The sequence below is a fragment of the Tamandua tetradactyla genome, chromosome 15 (genome assembly GCF_023851605.1).
Source record: "Tamandua tetradactyla isolate mTamTet1 chromosome 15, mTamTet1.pri, whole genome shotgun sequence".
Taxonomy (NCBI): Eukaryota; Metazoa; Chordata; class Mammalia; order Pilosa; family Myrmecophagidae; genus Tamandua; species Tamandua tetradactyla.
Window position 1 is genome coordinate 29,867,231 of NC_135341.1, and position 18,290 is coordinate 29,885,520.

Here is an 18,290-nt window from a genome sequence, read left to right on the forward strand (position 1 = left end):
GAACTCATATGTTCCCACCTTCTCTCTGTGCATATGGCAGGCCCATCCCTTAGAACAGAAATGCCTTCAGGGCAGAGATGTGGATGACTCTTCTGGGTCTCAGCTAGGGATGCACTCATATAGGGGCTCCCATCCATGTTTGGGCCTTTCTTTGACTTTTCTCTTGTGCAGAAATCATCAGGAGCTTGGTAACCAAGAAATGAGGATTGAGGGATTTCCAAGTGGCAAGTAGGGATTTTGGAAAGTTTAAAAAGCTCCTTTAATGTTATGATTTCATTTAACATTGCCTTTTTTGTTAATAGCAAGATTTAAAAATTTTTTTTAAAGTTTTTGATAGCTTTTATTCTTTAAGCAGTGAGCTGACTTTGACTCTTTGGTGGGTGAGGTTATGTAGAAGATAGTTTTTTTCCAGGATAGTGGAAGCGGGGAGGAAGGCAGTTGGGCACTGGGCCAGGAAATTATATTAGCATCTCCTCTGAGCATTAGCTTTTTATTTTCCTCAAAGGGGAGCAAAGGTTAAATACATTTTCAAAACCCTTCCTCAGACTAGCTGAATGTCTGAAACTCGTTATGCTTAGAGAATACACTTTGGCCCCTCTTTGAAGAAAGCCCCTTGTGAATTCCTGGAGGAAGAAGTTAGCTGTTGTAGGTGGAAGCAGCCTTTCATGCACCTGGCCTCCAGGTTCCTGATGGGCTCCTACCACCACGCCGACTCCGGAAGGACAGTGGGACAAGAAACTCTGGGCAGCCATCAACTCCCAGATCGCTGGGCACAGTGCTGTGGGGCTAAAGAGTGAGTGCTGCCTCTGGGAGGCCCAGGGTGTCCAGGCTCAGGCCCAGGGTGGGGACTTCTTGCCCTTGTCACCCCGGGAAAGACCAGTGGTTTTACTGAGCATGCCCCAGAGCACGTGCCAGAATGTGCCAGGCGGTTTGCAAGCAGCCACTAATTTTATCCTCATAACAGTGCTGGGAGGCTGGTATCGTCACAGTCCCCTTCAGAGATGGAAAATGGAGGGATGAAGCTGGTTGCTTTAATTTCAGGGGTGGAGTCAGCAGTGGAACCCAGGTCTGCTTGGCCTCTGCAGTGGGGGATATTGCAGGAAGCTGGCATGAGATCCAGGTCCAGCTTTCCCACATTCCAGCTGTGTGATTCCTGCCGGCCACTTACCCTCTCTGTGCCTCCATGTCAGCATCTGTAATGTGGTGTGTGTTTTAATGTTGCTGGGAGGATTAAGTACGATATAGAGTGTAAAGGGCCTTAGGGCAGTGCCTGGCACACAGCAATGTTAGTGAAAATGATAGTTATAGTGCGTGAAGATTTGGGCCCAGTTCCTCCTGGGCTAGACCCCCTCTTGGCCCTACCACTTACAAACCAGGGCCGTTGGGCAGCTCACTGAGCTTGGGCTGTGAGCCGGACTGCCTGGGTCAAATCCCAGCACTCCTGCTTCCCAGCGGCTAGGCGAGTAACTTACAGTTCTGGGCCTCACTTTCCTTCCCTGTGAAATGGGGATGATAACAGCACTGTCCTCATAGGCTGCTTGTGGGGAATCAGTCCAGGTGACACAGGTAGGGATTTGTGAACACGCTTGTTGCTGTTAATGCTGTTTCTCTGCAAAAAGGAAGCAACTAGACTGCTTTTTTTTTTTCTTGCTCCCATTCAAAAAACTGGGGGTTGTTTTTAATTATTATTATTATATAGTAGGGCCCAAGAAAATATTTATTTTGTAGACTGTTTTTTAAAAGGCAACACAAGGCTTTGTTAGTGGAGACTGAGGGGGAGTAACAGCCCCTCGTTTAGCTGGCGAACCTGGCTCCATCCATCTAGAAGGCCAAGGAGAGTCTTGTGCACGTGGCCCCTGCCTGCATGGGGGCTCCTCTATGAATCTGTATGCTGACTGTCCCCTGTCTCCCTGCAGACGGTGTACAACCTAGCAGATGTGGCCTGCAAGTGCCATGGGGTGTCCGGCTCATGCAGCCTCAAGACATGCTGGCTGCAGCTGGCGGACTTCCGCAAGGTGGGCGATGCACTCAAGGAGAAGTACGACAGCGCCGCGGCCATGCGACTCAATAGCCGGGGCAAGCTGGTGCAGGTCAACAGCCGCTTCAACTCTCCCACCACGCAGGACCTGGTCTACATCGACCCCAGTCCTGACTACTGCGTGCGCAATGAGAGCACCGGCTCGCTGGGCACTCAGGGCCGCTTGTGCAACAAGACGTCTGAGGGCATGGACGGCTGCGAGCTGATGTGCTGCGGCCGTGGCTATGACCAGTTCAAGACCGTGCAGACGGAGCGCTGCCACTGCAAGTTCCACTGGTGCTGCTACGTCAAGTGCAAGAAGTGCACTGAGATTGTGGACCAGTTCGTGTGCAAATAGTGGGTGCCCGCCGCCCACCCCACCACCCAGGACCCACTTATTTATAGAAAGTACAGTGATTCTGTTGTGTTTTTTAAATATTGTTTTATTGTTCCCCAAGAATTGCAACCACAACCATTTTGTTTTCTGTTCCCATCTAAGAACTCTGTGGCTTATTATTAATATTATAATTACTATTTGGCAGCAGTGGGGGGTGGGGACCAAGAAAAATATTTATTTTGTAAATTTTAGAAAAGATAATGAAGACCTCTTTTGACAGAGGTTGAGGGGAAAATATCACATACCCTGACTTAGCTGTGTGGTCATGGGGCACATCCAGAAGGTAAAGGAAATATTTTTTCTTTTTCTCAAATATGGCATCATATGGAATGGGTAGGATCCAGTTGGAAGGCGAGGTACATATCCGTATACGATTTGGCTTCTGTGACCAAGATGAATTGTTAAATGCTCTAATGAAAGTTGAAAGGTTTGTGGTAGTATCTTGAAGGAAAGAAATGGGACCTCCTTCCTCAGGGGCTGCTGGTCTGCTTTTTACATTTTCAAAGTGGTAATTTAAAATATACGAGTGAGATTCTCACAACCCTCAAAGAAAAAAGGAATATCATGTTCCATCCTTCTCACGTATTTTGTCAGCTGACAGTCCTATTGTGATAGCTAGTGAACCTTGGGGTGGGGAGGAGCAGGGACGAAAATTCCCAGAAATTAAAAACAAAATGAAACTTAAAATTCTTCTGTTAAGATAATGGTTTGAAGCTCTTTTAGGAATTAAGTCTTCAGATTAGAAAAGGATCCTTGCTCAAATGATCGTGGGTACTAGACCTTTTGTTTGGGGTTAGGGGGTGGTTGGCTTAAATATAAAGGAAAATAGAGTGTAATTTTATTTAGGGGTTCTTGGTTAATAAATGATAATGATGAAAGTCATACATGAATTCCATTCACAGTTCCACGGCCCAGACAAGATAACTGCGTGCAGTTCAGTGCTGCACCAGAGCAGAAAACCTATTTGAGGAAGGAGAGTGAAACCTGCCCTCCCAACTCAACCCCAGTTCCTCTCTGATTCCCCTGTGCCATGGTGCTGGCCACATTTCCACATGGCAGCTCCACTGGGTCCTCTTTGATTATAAGAGAGGAAATGAAACATTAGGAGCGCCACTCAGAAAATAATTTGCTTCTTAGGGTTTTTTTTTTTTCCCCTAAACTTTTATTTTGAGGAACAGTAGTTTTATATTTTAATGATATTACGGGGCTAATGGAGTTGACAGAGGGGTTGCAGCATTCCACTGTTATAATCCTGTGTTGAGATTCTCCACTCGGGCTTTTCCTATTATACTGCAGGTGTACCTAAAACTGTTCCTACTGTACCTGAACAGTTGCATTTATAGGAAAAGGGGGGAAATGTGGTCTAATGGTGCCTGATATCTCAAAGTCTTTGTACATAACACACATATATATATATACATATATAAATATAAATATAATTATATCTCAGCACAGCCAGTGATTTAGGTTTATAATTTACTCTAGGGTTATTCTTCTTTCTGGAGCATTGCAATCTAATTGGGATTTTTGCCAGAAGTCTTTTGGGTCAGGGTTGTGGCCCTGATGCAACTGTGTCTTGGCCACCACAAAGCACCCTTATTTCTGAGGAATCTTGAAGGTCTGACTCACTGAAATGCACATTGCCTTAAAGATTTCTTTTATCTTTCCTGCCCCACCCCCTTTTCTTGAATCTCTGTTGTGTACACTTTCCAGAGAGGGAACAACTTCTTTGACATAGATATAGAAACTAAGAAACAGTCAAAACACAGAAGCACTATCAACGGTCATCTTTTTTTAATTCATTCTGCAGAGTGGAAACTGGTACGTATTAGATTTGATTATACTTACTTGATGGTCCCTAAGGAAAATCCAGCTCACGACATGTATAGCTAGGTTTCTTTAATTTTAATTTCTTGTTTAACAAGGACACCGCTTTCCAGAAAGTGCCATCAAATGCATTCTTCTCTGAGACTTAACATTGTTTTAAAAACTTCCCACAGCCTTCATAGGCTTGGCATCTCCATCACTCAAGCGATCTGTGGCTCTTAATTTATTGCACAAGATTATTCACTTCCCCTCAGTGAATGGCAAGCAAAAGATCTTGAAATTAAAAAAAAAAAGCACTAATTAGCTAAAAAAGTGTCATTTTTTTTGGTTTTTATTATGCAAAAACCATGAAGTAAGTTTCTTAATTGCTAAGTCAGATTTTGTTCCTTTTTAGTGATTCATGTTTATGAAGAGAGCTGAGTTTAACAATCCTAGCTTTTAAAAGAAACTATTTAATGTAAAATATTCTACTTGTCATCCAGATATTACATATATCTTCTATGGCCTTTCTTCTGTACTTTTAATGTACATATTTCTGTCTTACATGGTTTGTATATTTCACTGGTTTAAAAACAAACATTGAAGGGCTTATGCCAAATGGAAGATAGAATATAAAATAAAACATTACTTGTATATTGGTAAGTGGTTTCAATTGTCCTTCAGATAATTCATGTGGAGATTTTTGGAGAAATCCATGAGGGATAGTTTAGGGCAGCTACATGTCAAAATAATAGAAGAGTGGAGAATTTTACCAAAACCAAACAGTATTTCGAAGCTTCAAACGATTTCTATAAGAATTGGAACAAAAGGAGAATTCTCTTTTCCTATATATGCTCCTCAAAAAAAGAAATCAAGCAGATGGCTTAAAGCTGGTTACAGGGTTGCTCACATTCTTTCAGCATTATGCATATAACTTAATTGTTTCAGAGCGTGTTGCTGTTGTAACAACCCAGAGAAGAACCAAAAGGCGCATGCTTTCATCCATGACCCGATCTTTAGTCCAAAATAATGCATCTTTGTGTTTACACTGCAACTGTTGCATCTCTTTATTTGAATTTTCTATGGAACACGAGTGGTGCCCCTGTGTCCCTTGAAAGCAGTTTATGAAAAGAAAGCCTCAGTCCGCAGAGAATTGAAAACGCGTTGGAAACTAAAGATCCGTTGTATTGAGTGCAATTAATACAGGTTCTTGTGCTTTCTGAAAATGTACACTGAAATCTGGCCAGAGCTGCACAGATTGATACATTAGCCCTTTGCTTTTTTTTTTTTTTCTTTTAGGATAACCTTGTAACATATTGAAACCTTTTAAGGATGCCAGGAATGCATTATTCCACAAAAAAACAGTAGACCAACATATAGAGTGTTTAAAATAGCATTTCTGGGCAAATTCAAACTCTTGTGGTTCTAGGACTCACATCTGTTTCAGTTTTTCCTCAGTTGTATATTGACCAATGTTCTTTATTGCAAAAACATATACTCTCGATTTAGGAGTGTCAGCATATTCTTTTTTCTTCTCATCCTGGAGTGCATTCAAGATCTTCTCAATACAGGAAAATTAACAACAACAACAAAATTATATATAGGCAGCAGCAAACAGAGCCATGTTCGAAATAGTTGTTATGGGTTCAAGCAGAAAAAAGACTGTTTTAAATTTCAGCCCAGTTTATCTGTTTAGTTTTTTGAGCTGACAACCTCCTGAGATGGGTACTGTATATGTTTTAGTAGCCTACCCAAACCCTTATATGATTTTGCCAATACCAATTTCCAACTTGTTTTTGCAAAACAGTATTCAAGCCTCTGGAATTATCAAGTATGAAGTGAGACCTGGATAAGTACTTCAAGTAAGAAACTGGTACTGGCTGACTATAAGTGATCATTAGCAAAAACTGTCCCCAAAGGCTGAGTGGTCCATAATATAAATATATGGAGAGATAGATAGAAAATGTTGTTATGACTTGAAGCATATATATACTGCAAATACACACTAAGGCAAAGGTCTAAAATACTGCATTGTCACTGTAAATTATACTTTAAAATTATTTATTATTTAAAAAAAAGTTTTTTCTAGATTCCCTCTCTAAGGAATGGTGAAATTCAGATGCCGTGTTTTTAGAGACGATGGAATGAGTTGTTAATTCAGGAAACATGCAGAAACACAGGAATTAGAGAAGAAATCTTCTAATTCACCTGCTCACACCAAATTTGCATTTAAATCTGGTGGATGGAAAATATTTTTGTGAAACATCATCCTGTCAGCCAGTTTTAAAAAGTGGATGTAGAATGATTAAAGGTTGGTATGATCATTAAAAATGTATCAAATTGAATCTAGAAGGTTGAATTTAAATGCTGTCTCAATCTTTCAAAAACAAAAAGATATAAAGAAAATTGCATCTTAGACCATTTTTATATGCAGTGTACTATTTGCTGGGCTAGAAATAAGATAAAGATTATTTATTTTTGTTCATATCTTGTACTTTTCTATTAAAATCATTTTATGAAACTAATGCAGTCATGTGTGTGTTTAGCAGAGTGTCCATCGCAATCCAAAGTTTGATACGAGGACAGCGCACGATTATGGTTAGGGCATTCAGAAAAAAACACTTAACATTTTGGGCATATAACAATATTTTGGTTGAGGTTCAAGGATTGATTTTGTACTTCAGTGATAAATTTTCTTTCTGCCTATTGCTAATCTCTCCATTTATTATTTGCTCTTTCTTCTGCTACTTTGTACTAGAAGATCATTATTCAGTATAAATATTTAGATCTGAGCTGGAATTGCTATGAAATCCCTGGGCAAGGGAAGACTGAATGATTTGCAGAGAGAAATAAAGCAACGTTAGAGATGAAGGACAGACTGATTCGTTTGGAATATTCTGCGGGTTGCTTTTAGTCCATCATGATGGTTGCTAGCCAGATCTTTTGATCAGGGTTTCTCAACCTTGGCGCTATGGACATTTTGGGCCAGCTTATTATTATTATTATTTTTTTGGAGTGGTCCTGTCTTGTGCACTGTAGGATATTTAGCAGCATCCCTCTACCCACTAGATGCCTATAGAATCCCCCCTCCATTTGTCACAACCAAAATTGTCTGCAGATATGGGTAAATGTCCCCAGGGGACATTTGGTTGGTTCTCAACAAAAAAGTTCTGTATTTATAAACTAGCTAATGAGGTCAAAACAAAACAAAAAGGATTAGTCTCTTGGTATAAAGAAATGCTTGGCTTGGTATCACAGAAACTCAAAATCATTTAATGAGTGAATGAAGAACCCATCCATTCCCAGGTTTCTAACTTTAACCAGATTCTTGAATCTCTCTCATTTTAGTCTCCTCAGTTGGAACATGGGGGCAAAAGCTGTTTGGGTTATGGTATTTAAATTGTGTGATAAAACTTGCAAAGACCACCTTTAAGTAGTGACTTAAAAGCAGTGGAGTTAGCGTTAAAAACAGATAAATTATCAGCTAAATTTTCCTAGCCTGCCTAATTAGCAAAATAAATATGCTCTCTATTCTTTGATAACTGTTGTTGAGCTGCAATGTCTAGAGAGCATTCCATCACTCACAGTCCCAAGAGGTGCTCAACAGAGAGAGTTTCCTGGCCAAATAAGTTTGGGAAATGACAACAAATGGATCATTGCCCCTCTGAGGGATGTGCAATGTTCATTAGCATATGGGCGTACTGGAAATAAAAACCTATTGTTTATTGCAGAGTTTGTTAAAGCTTTGGACTTCTGTCCATTTGAACACCTATCACCATCCTTCTGGACAATTTGGGAAGTGTTAGTGTGGAGCACCTCCCTCTCTCTGGCAGGTTTTGTGGGGATGTCCCCTCTTGTAGACCAAGAGTTGTTTGGGGTTGATGTTTGTGACTGGAAAGGGGATGGAGTGCTACTTGGTAAGGTGTCCAAAGAGCCAGTGTGCTGCTCCTCTTGCTAATGGAAGGGTTGGCAGTGAATCCATTCTCAGCCTGGATGACTCTGGAGGGGGCATATGTGCTCTAGGAACGAACGAGGTGATGTCCTGAGACATGAACAGACCAATAAGGTGGAGACAGGGAGAGAGACAAGGAAACAGGTAGGGAGGGCATATTATAGGTAGAATTCTGTGTCCTCCCAAAAGATATGTTGAAGTGCTCACCCTCAGAAATTCAGAATTGGCCGTATTTGGAAGTAGAGTCATTCCAGATGGAATTAGTTAGGATGTGGGCATACTGGAGTAGAATCCAACATGATTGGAGTTCTTATAAGTAGGGAAGAGACAGAGACACACAAGGAGGGGATGTCGTGATGATGGAGGTGATGACTAAGTGCTGCATCTATCAGCCAAGGAACCTCAAGGATTGCGGCAGCCCCCAGGACCTAAAAGGGGCAGGAAGGGTTCTCCCCTCCAGATTTCAGAGGGAGCACAGACCTGCCAATAGACATTTTGATTTTGGGCTTCTGTTGTTTTAAGCCACCAAGTTTGTGATATTTTGTTATAGCAGCTCTGGGAAATTAAAACAGAGCAGAAAGAGGGGAAGAGAAAGATGTAAAAATCAGTGGAGAGAAATAAGGGAAAGAGAAGATCCAGCTGTTCTCTCAGCATTTCTTTGAGATAAATCTCATTTCCTCTAATTAAAAGAATGGTGATGTAGAAAGGTAATATTTAACAAGTATTTACTCTGTTTGGCGCTTGCTAAGTCTTTTACCTTTTGTCTCACTTAGGTATTATTCCCAAGAATCTTCTAAGGTAGTACTTTATTCCTCCATATTATAGATGAAGACATGGAAATTTGAAGAGCTCAAGTCTGACCCAAGAGCCAATTTGCCTAACAAAAATGTATGCTATCCTTTTCTCAATATGGAGTTGGGCCAGGGAAGAGGTTGCCTAAACAAGGCTACAATTCCCAGGCTCCCTGGCATCCAAGTATGGACAAAAGACTACTGCACACCAATGGCGGTTGAACACTGGTGATGCCTGTCAGCTCTGGGGTATGGGTTTATAAGAAAGAGGTGTAACTTCTCCATTGCATCACTCTCCTTCTCCAGCTGGGAGAAGAAGACTCTGAAGTCCTAGGTGTTGATGGGGCCACACATGGAAGGAGCCTGGGTCCTTCACTTACCACATAGAGGAAAACTATGCACTGACCAGAAACTCTTTCTTAGACTCTTAATATGACTGTTTAAGTCTGCCAAAGCTGCCAGAATGCAACACACCAGAGATGGATTGACTTTTAATAAAAGGGGATTTATTTCGTTAAAAATGTATAGTTCTTCAGAGGAAAGGCAGCTAACTTTCAACTAAGGTTCTTTCTTACATGGGACGGCACAGGGTGATCTCTGCTGGCCTTCTCTCCAGACCTCTGGGTTCCAACAACTTTCTTCGCGGTGATTTCTTTCTGTATCTCCAAAGGCCAGGGCTAAGCTGTGAGTGCTGAAATGAGGTATGCTGAGTTGCTTGGGCTGTGTACATTGAACTCTCCCATTTAAGCTTCCAGACAGTTAAATCGAACATCATTCTTTGCAGCAGGCACGCCTCCTAGCTGACTGCAGCAGCAGATGAAGTTCACATGCCCTTGGCCCATGTCCACAGCAATAGAAGTAGGTACCTTCACCTGGCCAAGTTGACACTTGAACCTAACTACCACAATGACTACGTTATAAACTTCTATTGTATTAAGCCACTGGTATTATGGAGTTTATTTGTTATAGCAACTGGACTTATTCTACCCAATATGCTATCTCTCCTGGTACTTCAATCTGCCTATCCTGCTCCCCTGGTCAGGATTCAGGTCTGTAACTGAGCTCCAGAGTGGGGGATCCTTCAGCAGAAGATTCATAAACCAAGATGGTCCTTTGCACAACTTCCCACCTCTATCCCAGGAGACACCAGCTCTTAAGAAGCATGCCATTTCATCTGGAGAACTTCATCCCCTGGAAAACCTAGACATCCCCTGACTCACCCACACTCATTTCCAAGAGGACTCCTCCCTCCATCAACTAGGGTAGCTCCCAGCCATCCAGGAAAATAGACTTCTTCAGTATAGGTGGGGGCCTTGTCCTGATTGTAACATAGCTTCTGTGTGATTTGTACCCTGTCTCTTCCTCTTTCTGAGCCTCTGATTTCCTTTTTTGTTGTTTGTCTTTTCCTTAAGTATCCATCCAACTAATTTCTCACAGTATCATTTACTGAGTATTTATTGAACACCTACTCTGTACTGGGCACAGATTTAGGTGATGGGGTTACACAGAGGAGCATAGAAGACTCAATCCCTATCCTTCGAGCTTCCCGTCCTAGTAGCTGACAGAGATAGTGATGATCAGGGGGCGACCAGGTGCCCCCAGAGGAGAGTCAGACCCGGACTTGGGGAATCAAGAATGATTGCCAGAGAAAGTGGCACATTAGCTGAACTTTTGCAAGTAAGGGCTATTAACACTCAATGGGGTTGGGGTGGTTAAGATCATTCCTGGAGGTGGGAAAGGGTATGGTACATTCCAAGAACTCCGAGAGTGGAGGAGGTATGGCTGGAATGTGGGAGGTAAGGGAAGTGATGAGAGATGAGGTTGAGGTGTAAAGCAGCTGGGACAGCAGGAGCTAGGGTAAGGAGTCAAGATTTTTTCCTCAAGGCGATTGGGAGCCATGGAAAATTCTGTAGGGGGTGATGAGGCATGTTCAGGGCTGACGCCGTGGAGACACCTTTGCCTCCTCAGGGTCTTAGTTCCTGGACCCTTATTGTGGCCATGGAACTTTGAGGCCTTCATGATATTGGAGATATTTTGGTCTTGTATTGCATTGGATCAAATCCCAGAAATCTTTGGTGGGGCGGCTTAATGTCTCTGTAACCAGAGCCACTCTACCCAGCTGCCTGCCTATCGCTGCTGTACGAGGGTGGCTCACTGTATATTCTACCTCACACTCTTGAACAAGGCTGCCCTCTATATACATGCTCCCCATCCATTGAATGTCTCATCTCATCACTTGCCTCAGAGACCCTCACCAGAACTCCTCACACCAATGGTGACTCACTTGATGTTGATCTGATGACACTAACTCTGTGCCTGACACAGAACTATGCAGTTTGCAGACTTCATCTCATTTGGGTCTTCATAACAAGCTTATCACAGATGTGAAAATCATCCCATTTTATAGATGGGGCAACTGAGGCTTAGAGAAATTGAGTTACTATGTTGGTTATCTATTACTGAATAACACACCATACCCATACCAGAACTTAGTGGCTTAAGCCAACAACCATTTTATTTCTTATGATTTTCTCTGTCTGTCAGCTGTTTGGGCTGGGTTGGTGGGGAAACTTCTGCTGCTCTTACTTGGGACCGGGCAGATGGGCCAAGGGCTGGATGTTCTTAGATAGCCTCACTCACAAGTCAAGGATTCATTCTGCTGTCGTCTGGGCCTCTCTTCCCCATGGCTTCTCATCCTTAAGGTGGCTAACCTGGAATTTTTCACACTGTGGTACCACATTCCAGGAAGGTACAGGTGGAGGCTTCTAAGCCTCTTGATATGTAGCCTCAGAAGTTAAACTATGTCACTTCCATCACGTTCTTTTGGTCAAAGAAAAGTCATAAGGCCATCCCAGAGTCAAAGGGGTAGAGAAACAGACTCTATCCGAAGTCTAGATGGAAGGACCTGCAAAGTCATATTTCAAAGGGGCATCATCCCAGATGGGAGAAGTTGCTAGAGCCATATTTGCAAACAGTCTCCTCCACTGGGCCAAGGTCCACAGTGTATAAGCAGTGTTCTACTTTCTTCTCTCTGGTGATAGCACTTGCAGAAGCATGACTCCCTGCTCTTCAACTCTACCAACTCACCATAAGTATGGTGCCCAGGGAAGAGCAAAGAATTTGGAGTAAAACAGACATATTACCTGTGTGTCTTTTGGCTGGTTACCTAACCTCTCTGAGCCTCAGTATTTAATCTGCAACACAAGGACATGATAATAGTAAAGGGTGACTGTGAGGAATGCATATTACATAACTAACTATCCTGTCATACAGTAGGTACTCAAACACAGTAGGAATGATACCTATGATGGTAATAGTGGTGGTGGTGATCACTGGAATCGGGAAGAAACCAACGACATTCCAATCAGTGGCTTTCAGATGACTCAAGAGCCTTCCTGATTCAGCAAATGGCAGGCTTGTCCCTTCAAGGCACTGGGAGAGGGCTCCTGAAGGTTCTTGATGAGGCTGAAGCTGGGGAAGCAGAGGGTGGGGAGTCACAGCATTGGATTCAGCCTTAGTTCAGACACACCAATTCCTCCCCCAGCCATGGGAAATTCTGCAGAATGATTTCCCCTATCTCAGGAGAGACTTATGACATGAGCAGGGTGAGTACTCACCTCCTCTTTATACAGCAAGATGCTGAGGCTGAGAAGAGGGAAATGACATTTCCAAGGAGGTGATGGCTAATGCTGTACACAGAGTTCCTGAATCCTAGACACACCCTCCACCAGACCCCACATTACCTCCTGGCAAGTTATGTCCCCCCAATAAGGCATTAAGCTTCTTCAAAGTCTCAGTTTGTTCATTTATGAAATGGAAATAGTAAGACCTGTGCAACACACAACAGAGATTTACTAGCAACAGCCCCATTCACCAAGCATTTACATGTACTGCTTCTTTATGATACATCTTTACTCATACTATGTTGTTTGATTTCATAGCATCTGACAAAAGAAAATATTACTCTCCCCATTTTACAGATGAGAAGATAGTGGCCCTGGAAGATTATGTACCTTCCCCACAATTACAGAGCTAGTAAGAAGAAAAGGTAGGTCTCTCTGATTGCATCGCACTGCTTTCATCCACTAGGAGATAGTTCCATAGTGTTGATGGGAAGCAAAATATGGAAGACTGGAAACTCTACAAACGTGAAGTTTTATTCCTGATCCAGAGTTCCGAGGTCTGTTTTTCCAGCTGAGGCCATGTCAGAGTCCCCTTCTAAGCTGTCCCTCTTGTGCCGTGGAGAGGACCCCAGCAGGTATCAGGGATGGCTGTTTCCCTCCGTTCACAAGCTGGGTGGAGCGAGCCCTGGACCCGGACTGATTGACTGGCCCAACAGAACTTTAAGGTCAGGATTCTGGCCTTCCATTTGGCCACCAACTTGCTTTGTAGCTTGAGCAAATCGCTTCCCCTCTCTGGACCTCATTCCCCCAGTGTGCAAAATGGGTTGGATGAGTGATAGGAATGAGTTGGATTCCTTGTTCAGAAATATCATTGTCTCAGGGAGTTGATGATATACTGAACTGGGAATGGGCTCTCAAACCCTGAGCTTTATGAATAAATTGAATGCAGACAAAATCTGGCCCACATTGCTTTGACGCAACAATATTGTGATGCAGGTAAAACTTCTCTTCGGAGCGTCCTCCTCCTTACACACCACACGGCAACCACGTTCCATCCAGGTGCTCCATCCAACATGAAGTGGGAAGCAGGAAAACCGTGAGATTTGGAATCAGAAAGACCTGCACAATTTGGGGCAAGTTTCATGACCTTTCTGAGCTTATGTTTCCTTATCTATAAAAGAGGCAAACCATACCCACTGTGCAGGGGTTTTGTGAGGATTACAAGGGAAGGGGCTTGCGCAGGACAGGTCAATGTTAACCACTCAATGCATTGTAGCAACTACCTTATTATCTTACTCCTCAAACCCTCACACCCACTGGACCCCTTCCCTGGGGATGGAGCCCTGATAAATTATTTGGTAGCAGATTAGTTAATTCATTAAGTTAATTAGATAATCCAGTAGGCTGTGGGGCTCATTGTCTCATGGATATGTGTTTTTGGAGAGAAGAGACTGAAAGAGGGCAGTCCTTATCCCATCCCGCAGGGGTCTCTAATGGAGGGATTTCTGGCATCTAGGTGGATTTCCTTCCCTCAGGCATTTTCTGACTTTTATGATTCAGGCTACCCACATGTGCTGCCTGGTTTACCCTACATTCCTCATTTCCCAAGTGTCTCTGTGTGCCAGGACTTTTGCTGGGTACAGAAATGAGGGTACCTTTCCTGCCTCAAGGAGCTCAACGTCTAGATCCACGTCTACTAAATGGTGCAATTCCAGGGTGGACTGGGAAGGAAGACTCAACCAGGGATTCCCAGGGTTGCCTCCGTATGCTGGGAGGAAAAAACCACACTCCAAGCATGGTTTCAACCAGCAGTTCAAACCACTTGAATTCTGGTCTCAAAAACCAAGAAACCAGTTCTAAGTGTTTTCACCTCTCCCACTGCTTCCTCCTAAATTTCATTAAGGTTGACAATTTGTATATCCACTTACAGTGTAATGTAATTTAAATGGCTGACCGTAACTGTTAGAAGCGGAGTTTTCCCCGGGCGCGCAGCAAGCAGAGGAGGGAACCGGGGAGGCTTCCCAGGGCAGTGGGGCCCTCTCTGCTATGGTGCAGGGTTTTAAAGGCCCGAATGCTTCTTGCTCAGATAGGGTGTCCACCCTAGGAGAAGGCTTGGCTCCCTTCCCTCTTCACCCCGCAATCGCTTTTGTTCTTGGAGGCTGAGCTAGCTTGGAGTTTTCCCGCATGCAATAAAATACTCTGGACCACGAGGTCTGTGTTGAGCCAGGAAGGCTGGAGGAGAAAGCCAAGCCCGTTGGCCGGGCCATCTGAATGGGTAGGTGGAATTGATAGCGTCTGTCCTTTGTGCTTTCCTTTTCATTCTGGCTTTGTAACTAAAACACAGCTGATGCCTAAGAGTTGGGGTGTTCAGTTTTATTTTTTCCTTTATCGAAGTTTTATACGCTGTGGGGGTGTGTGTGTGTGTGTGTGAGACACCAGCAGTGATTGTATCGTGGATTGAATTTGGGTTTGAATTCTTGCCCTGTCTCATTTAGTGACCTCAGGCATGTCATTTTCTCTCTCTGAGTATCAATTTCCTCATCTGTAAAACAAAGCTGGTGTTTCCTGCTTTGAAGGCTTAATTAGGTAAAGAACCTGGGGCTGCACTCTCCAGTGCAGGGGCTATTGGTCACTAAGGCTATTTAAATTTAAATCCATTAAAATAAATATAAGTCACAATAGCCACACTTCAAGTGCTCAATACTCACCTGCTGAAATAAGTGCAGCTGCAAGACTTTCCATCATCACAGAAGGTTCCACTAGACAGCACTGGCCTAGAACCAGGCTGCACCCTGTTAGCTGCTCACTGTGCCTCTAAGAGAGAAACTGACCGCCACTGCATTTCACTGGAACAAGCACCTGTGGTCCACAGTGGACTGAATTAAGTCAGAAACATATCTCACAGTTGGCAGTTTCCCTCACAATTTAGAACTTGAAACTCTCTCATCAGTGGTCTTATTCGTGTGGACCCCTCTTCCTTTAATATAATGTCCAAATGAGGGAAAATACCCCAGAGAGAGGCAAAATCAGCGCAGAAGAGACTGCAAAACCGGAGGGATGCTATGCTACAGGTGTTCCAGTGCCAAGGGTTTAGGCTGGTTTTAGTAAAGGTTCTTTTGACTGTAATCACGGAATCCAGCTCCACCTGGAGTGAAAAAAAAAAGACAAGATGGGAACTTGGAAGACTGTTGAGATGTCTCCTGGAATCAAAGGAATATTCACGGCCTCAGGGTGGCTTCAGGGACCTCAGGCCAGGGACTCATGAATGAGCCCTCTGCTGTGCTTTCCCAATTCAACATTGCTTGGAACAGACTAGTATGTTCATGAAAAGCAGATTCTAGGACCCTCCCTTGGATTTTCAGATTCATTATATTAGGAGTGACTTGTGGGAACCTGTATTTTTCTACGCTCCTTAGGTTTGTGTGCAGCAGCCATTTGGAAACCTTTGCTTTGGCTCTGTGCTCCCAGCTCTCCAGCCTCAGGGCTCTCAGATGGAGTGCCAGGTTCAGGATCTGATTGGCCCGGCTGGGGGTCGCTGGCTCCTGTGGTTCAATCAGCGCAGTTTGGGGGTGGGGAGGAAAGTGTAGCCAAGGGGCTCACGCTGATTCCAGGGGCTAAGGTCCCAGAGAGAGAGAATTTCAATGAGGTAGGCGGAGGAGGCAAACATCTTCCTGTGGAGGCTGCATCAGTATCAGTGCTTTATTTTGTGACGTCTAGAGGGTGGCAGAGTATTTCTCATACTATCTAGTGTATTGTTGATTTTTGCAATGTTTTAATGAAAAGCTTATAGTTAGTTCTGTGAATATGTGTTTTTTGAGTGCTCCAAGTGCTCGACTTGCTGATGTGCGAGAGACCTGTTCTCCTTTTCCCCTCAAAGTGTTTGATTTCATAGTGGGAACGAATGGATACAATTATTCCAGTGTGTGTGTGTGTGTGTGTGTGTGTGTGTGTGTGTGTGTGTGTGAAAGAGTCTGAATAGCAGTATACCAAAGTGTTTTGGCGGTAATTATCTCCACGCAGCTGATTAGCTTTTAATCTTATAAGCTTTATGTTCTCATTTGTATATAGTGAGTAGGAATTATTTTTGCAATAGAAAAAAGTTTTTAATATGAAAATCGATAAATGAAATAATTGTCATGTTTGTGATTGCCCCTCCTAAAAACATCGAGAAAAGATCTGTCTTCTTCAAGAGCTATCTTCATGCTTGAAGCTGGGAGATGTTTCAGTTTCCAAGGACTGCTCAGAAGTTGGGCGGTTTCGCATCGCTCATCTTGCTTCTCAGGCCACGATGGAAGCAGGATCTTCTAGGTTAGTCCCTGAATGTCACAGTGGGGAGACGTTCATGGAGTTTTCCCTGTATACCCTGGGCAGTATGCAAAGAGGGCTAAATAAATGGATGAGTGAAGAAAGAGTCTAACTCAGATTCATATAGTGAGGCTTGAGAAAGATGGAGAACCAAAAGAGGGTTATCTGATACAGAGCGTTTAGGTCCTGACTTGGGGCTGGAAGAGCAAGGGACCATTGGGTCAGTGGTTTGGACAGTAAGTGATAGTGCCCAAGAAACTGCCCGGCAGTAGCAGAAGTTATATACCCGAAAGGCGTTTGTGAGATATGAAACCGGGGTGGGCTTGGGAAGGTCTTTTTGCGTGAGGAAGGGGATGAAGGACGACTGCAGACTCCTGGCATGGTGAGGCATCCCCAGGTATTTAATACCCCTCAGTTTGGATACAGCTTCCCCTTTTGTGTGGGTGTATTTCCCCAATGACTTGAAGATGCAAATGAACTGATCACATTCTTACTTATTTGTACACTTGATGTCTTTTTGGTGAATTGAACTTTTTATTATAATATAGTGTCCCTCTTTATATCTAATGATATTTTGCATTTTAGAGTCTATGGGGTTTGATATTTCTATGGTTGCCATAGTCGTTTTTGGTTTTTATTTGTTTCTTTCAATCCTTTTGTTCAACCACTTTGTGTCTTTAGGGTTTGAGTGGTTTTTTATTTTAAATATCCATAGTTGGATTTGTTTTCCTCATCTGACCATCTTTGTCTTTTAACTTAATTGTTTAGTTCATTATAATTATATTAGGATCACTGATAAATTTTAAGCTTCCTGTTTGTCCTATTTAAAATTTCCTTTATTTATCCTCCTTTCTTCTATTTTTGGGTAGGGTTTTGTTTCCTTTTTCTCATTTCATTTTCCTTCTAATAGTAATCAACACCTTGACCAAAGCTTCTCAAACAATCGATCTCAGTATGAGTTCTTAGATGATTTTAATTCCAGTTATACTCCTTCTAATGTGTATGCTCTTATTTGACCAGTATATTAATTTTGGGGTGAGTTTACAGAAATTTATTGAAATGTTTAAATCTTATATCCTGAATATCCATCCAGCTACCTTGCAAATGGTTGAGAGCTACATGGTAACTGTCATGAAAAGTCTTTGAAGTCTTCAAGCAAATGAAAAGTCTACCTTGATGACTGAACTCTCCCGTGCATTGCAGCCAGGGTGTCTTTACACCTATAAAAGTTCTCCACAACCTGCACCCAAGCAAGCTGTCCAGGGATAAAAATTTGTACAGTGGAGTAAATACAAAGCTGTTCAGACCATGACTAGTATATTCATTCTTTTATCTCTCAAAATAGACACTGTGGTTATTATTTTATATGGTCAATGTTCATTTAGATTTTCCGACATAC

The 18,290-nt window shown here is 42.9% G+C and overlaps 1 protein-coding gene across 6 annotated transcripts in view; it reads left to right on the top strand.

The window, feature by feature from the left end:
* Positions 1–6,703, top strand: part of WNT5A (Wnt family member 5A) — a 156,764-nt gene extending 150,061 nt beyond the window's left edge. For all 6 annotated transcript variants that reach the window (XM_077128973.1, XM_077128971.1, XM_077128975.1 and 3 more), the window contains exon 5: positions 1,917–6,703. In XM_077128973.1, coding sequence (XP_076985088.1) covers positions 1,917–2,375 — 459 coding nt within the window. In that variant the 3' untranslated portion in view covers positions 2,376–6,703. The remainder of the gene's footprint in view (positions 1–1,916) is intronic.
* Positions 6,704–18,290: the final 11,587 nt, after the last annotated feature.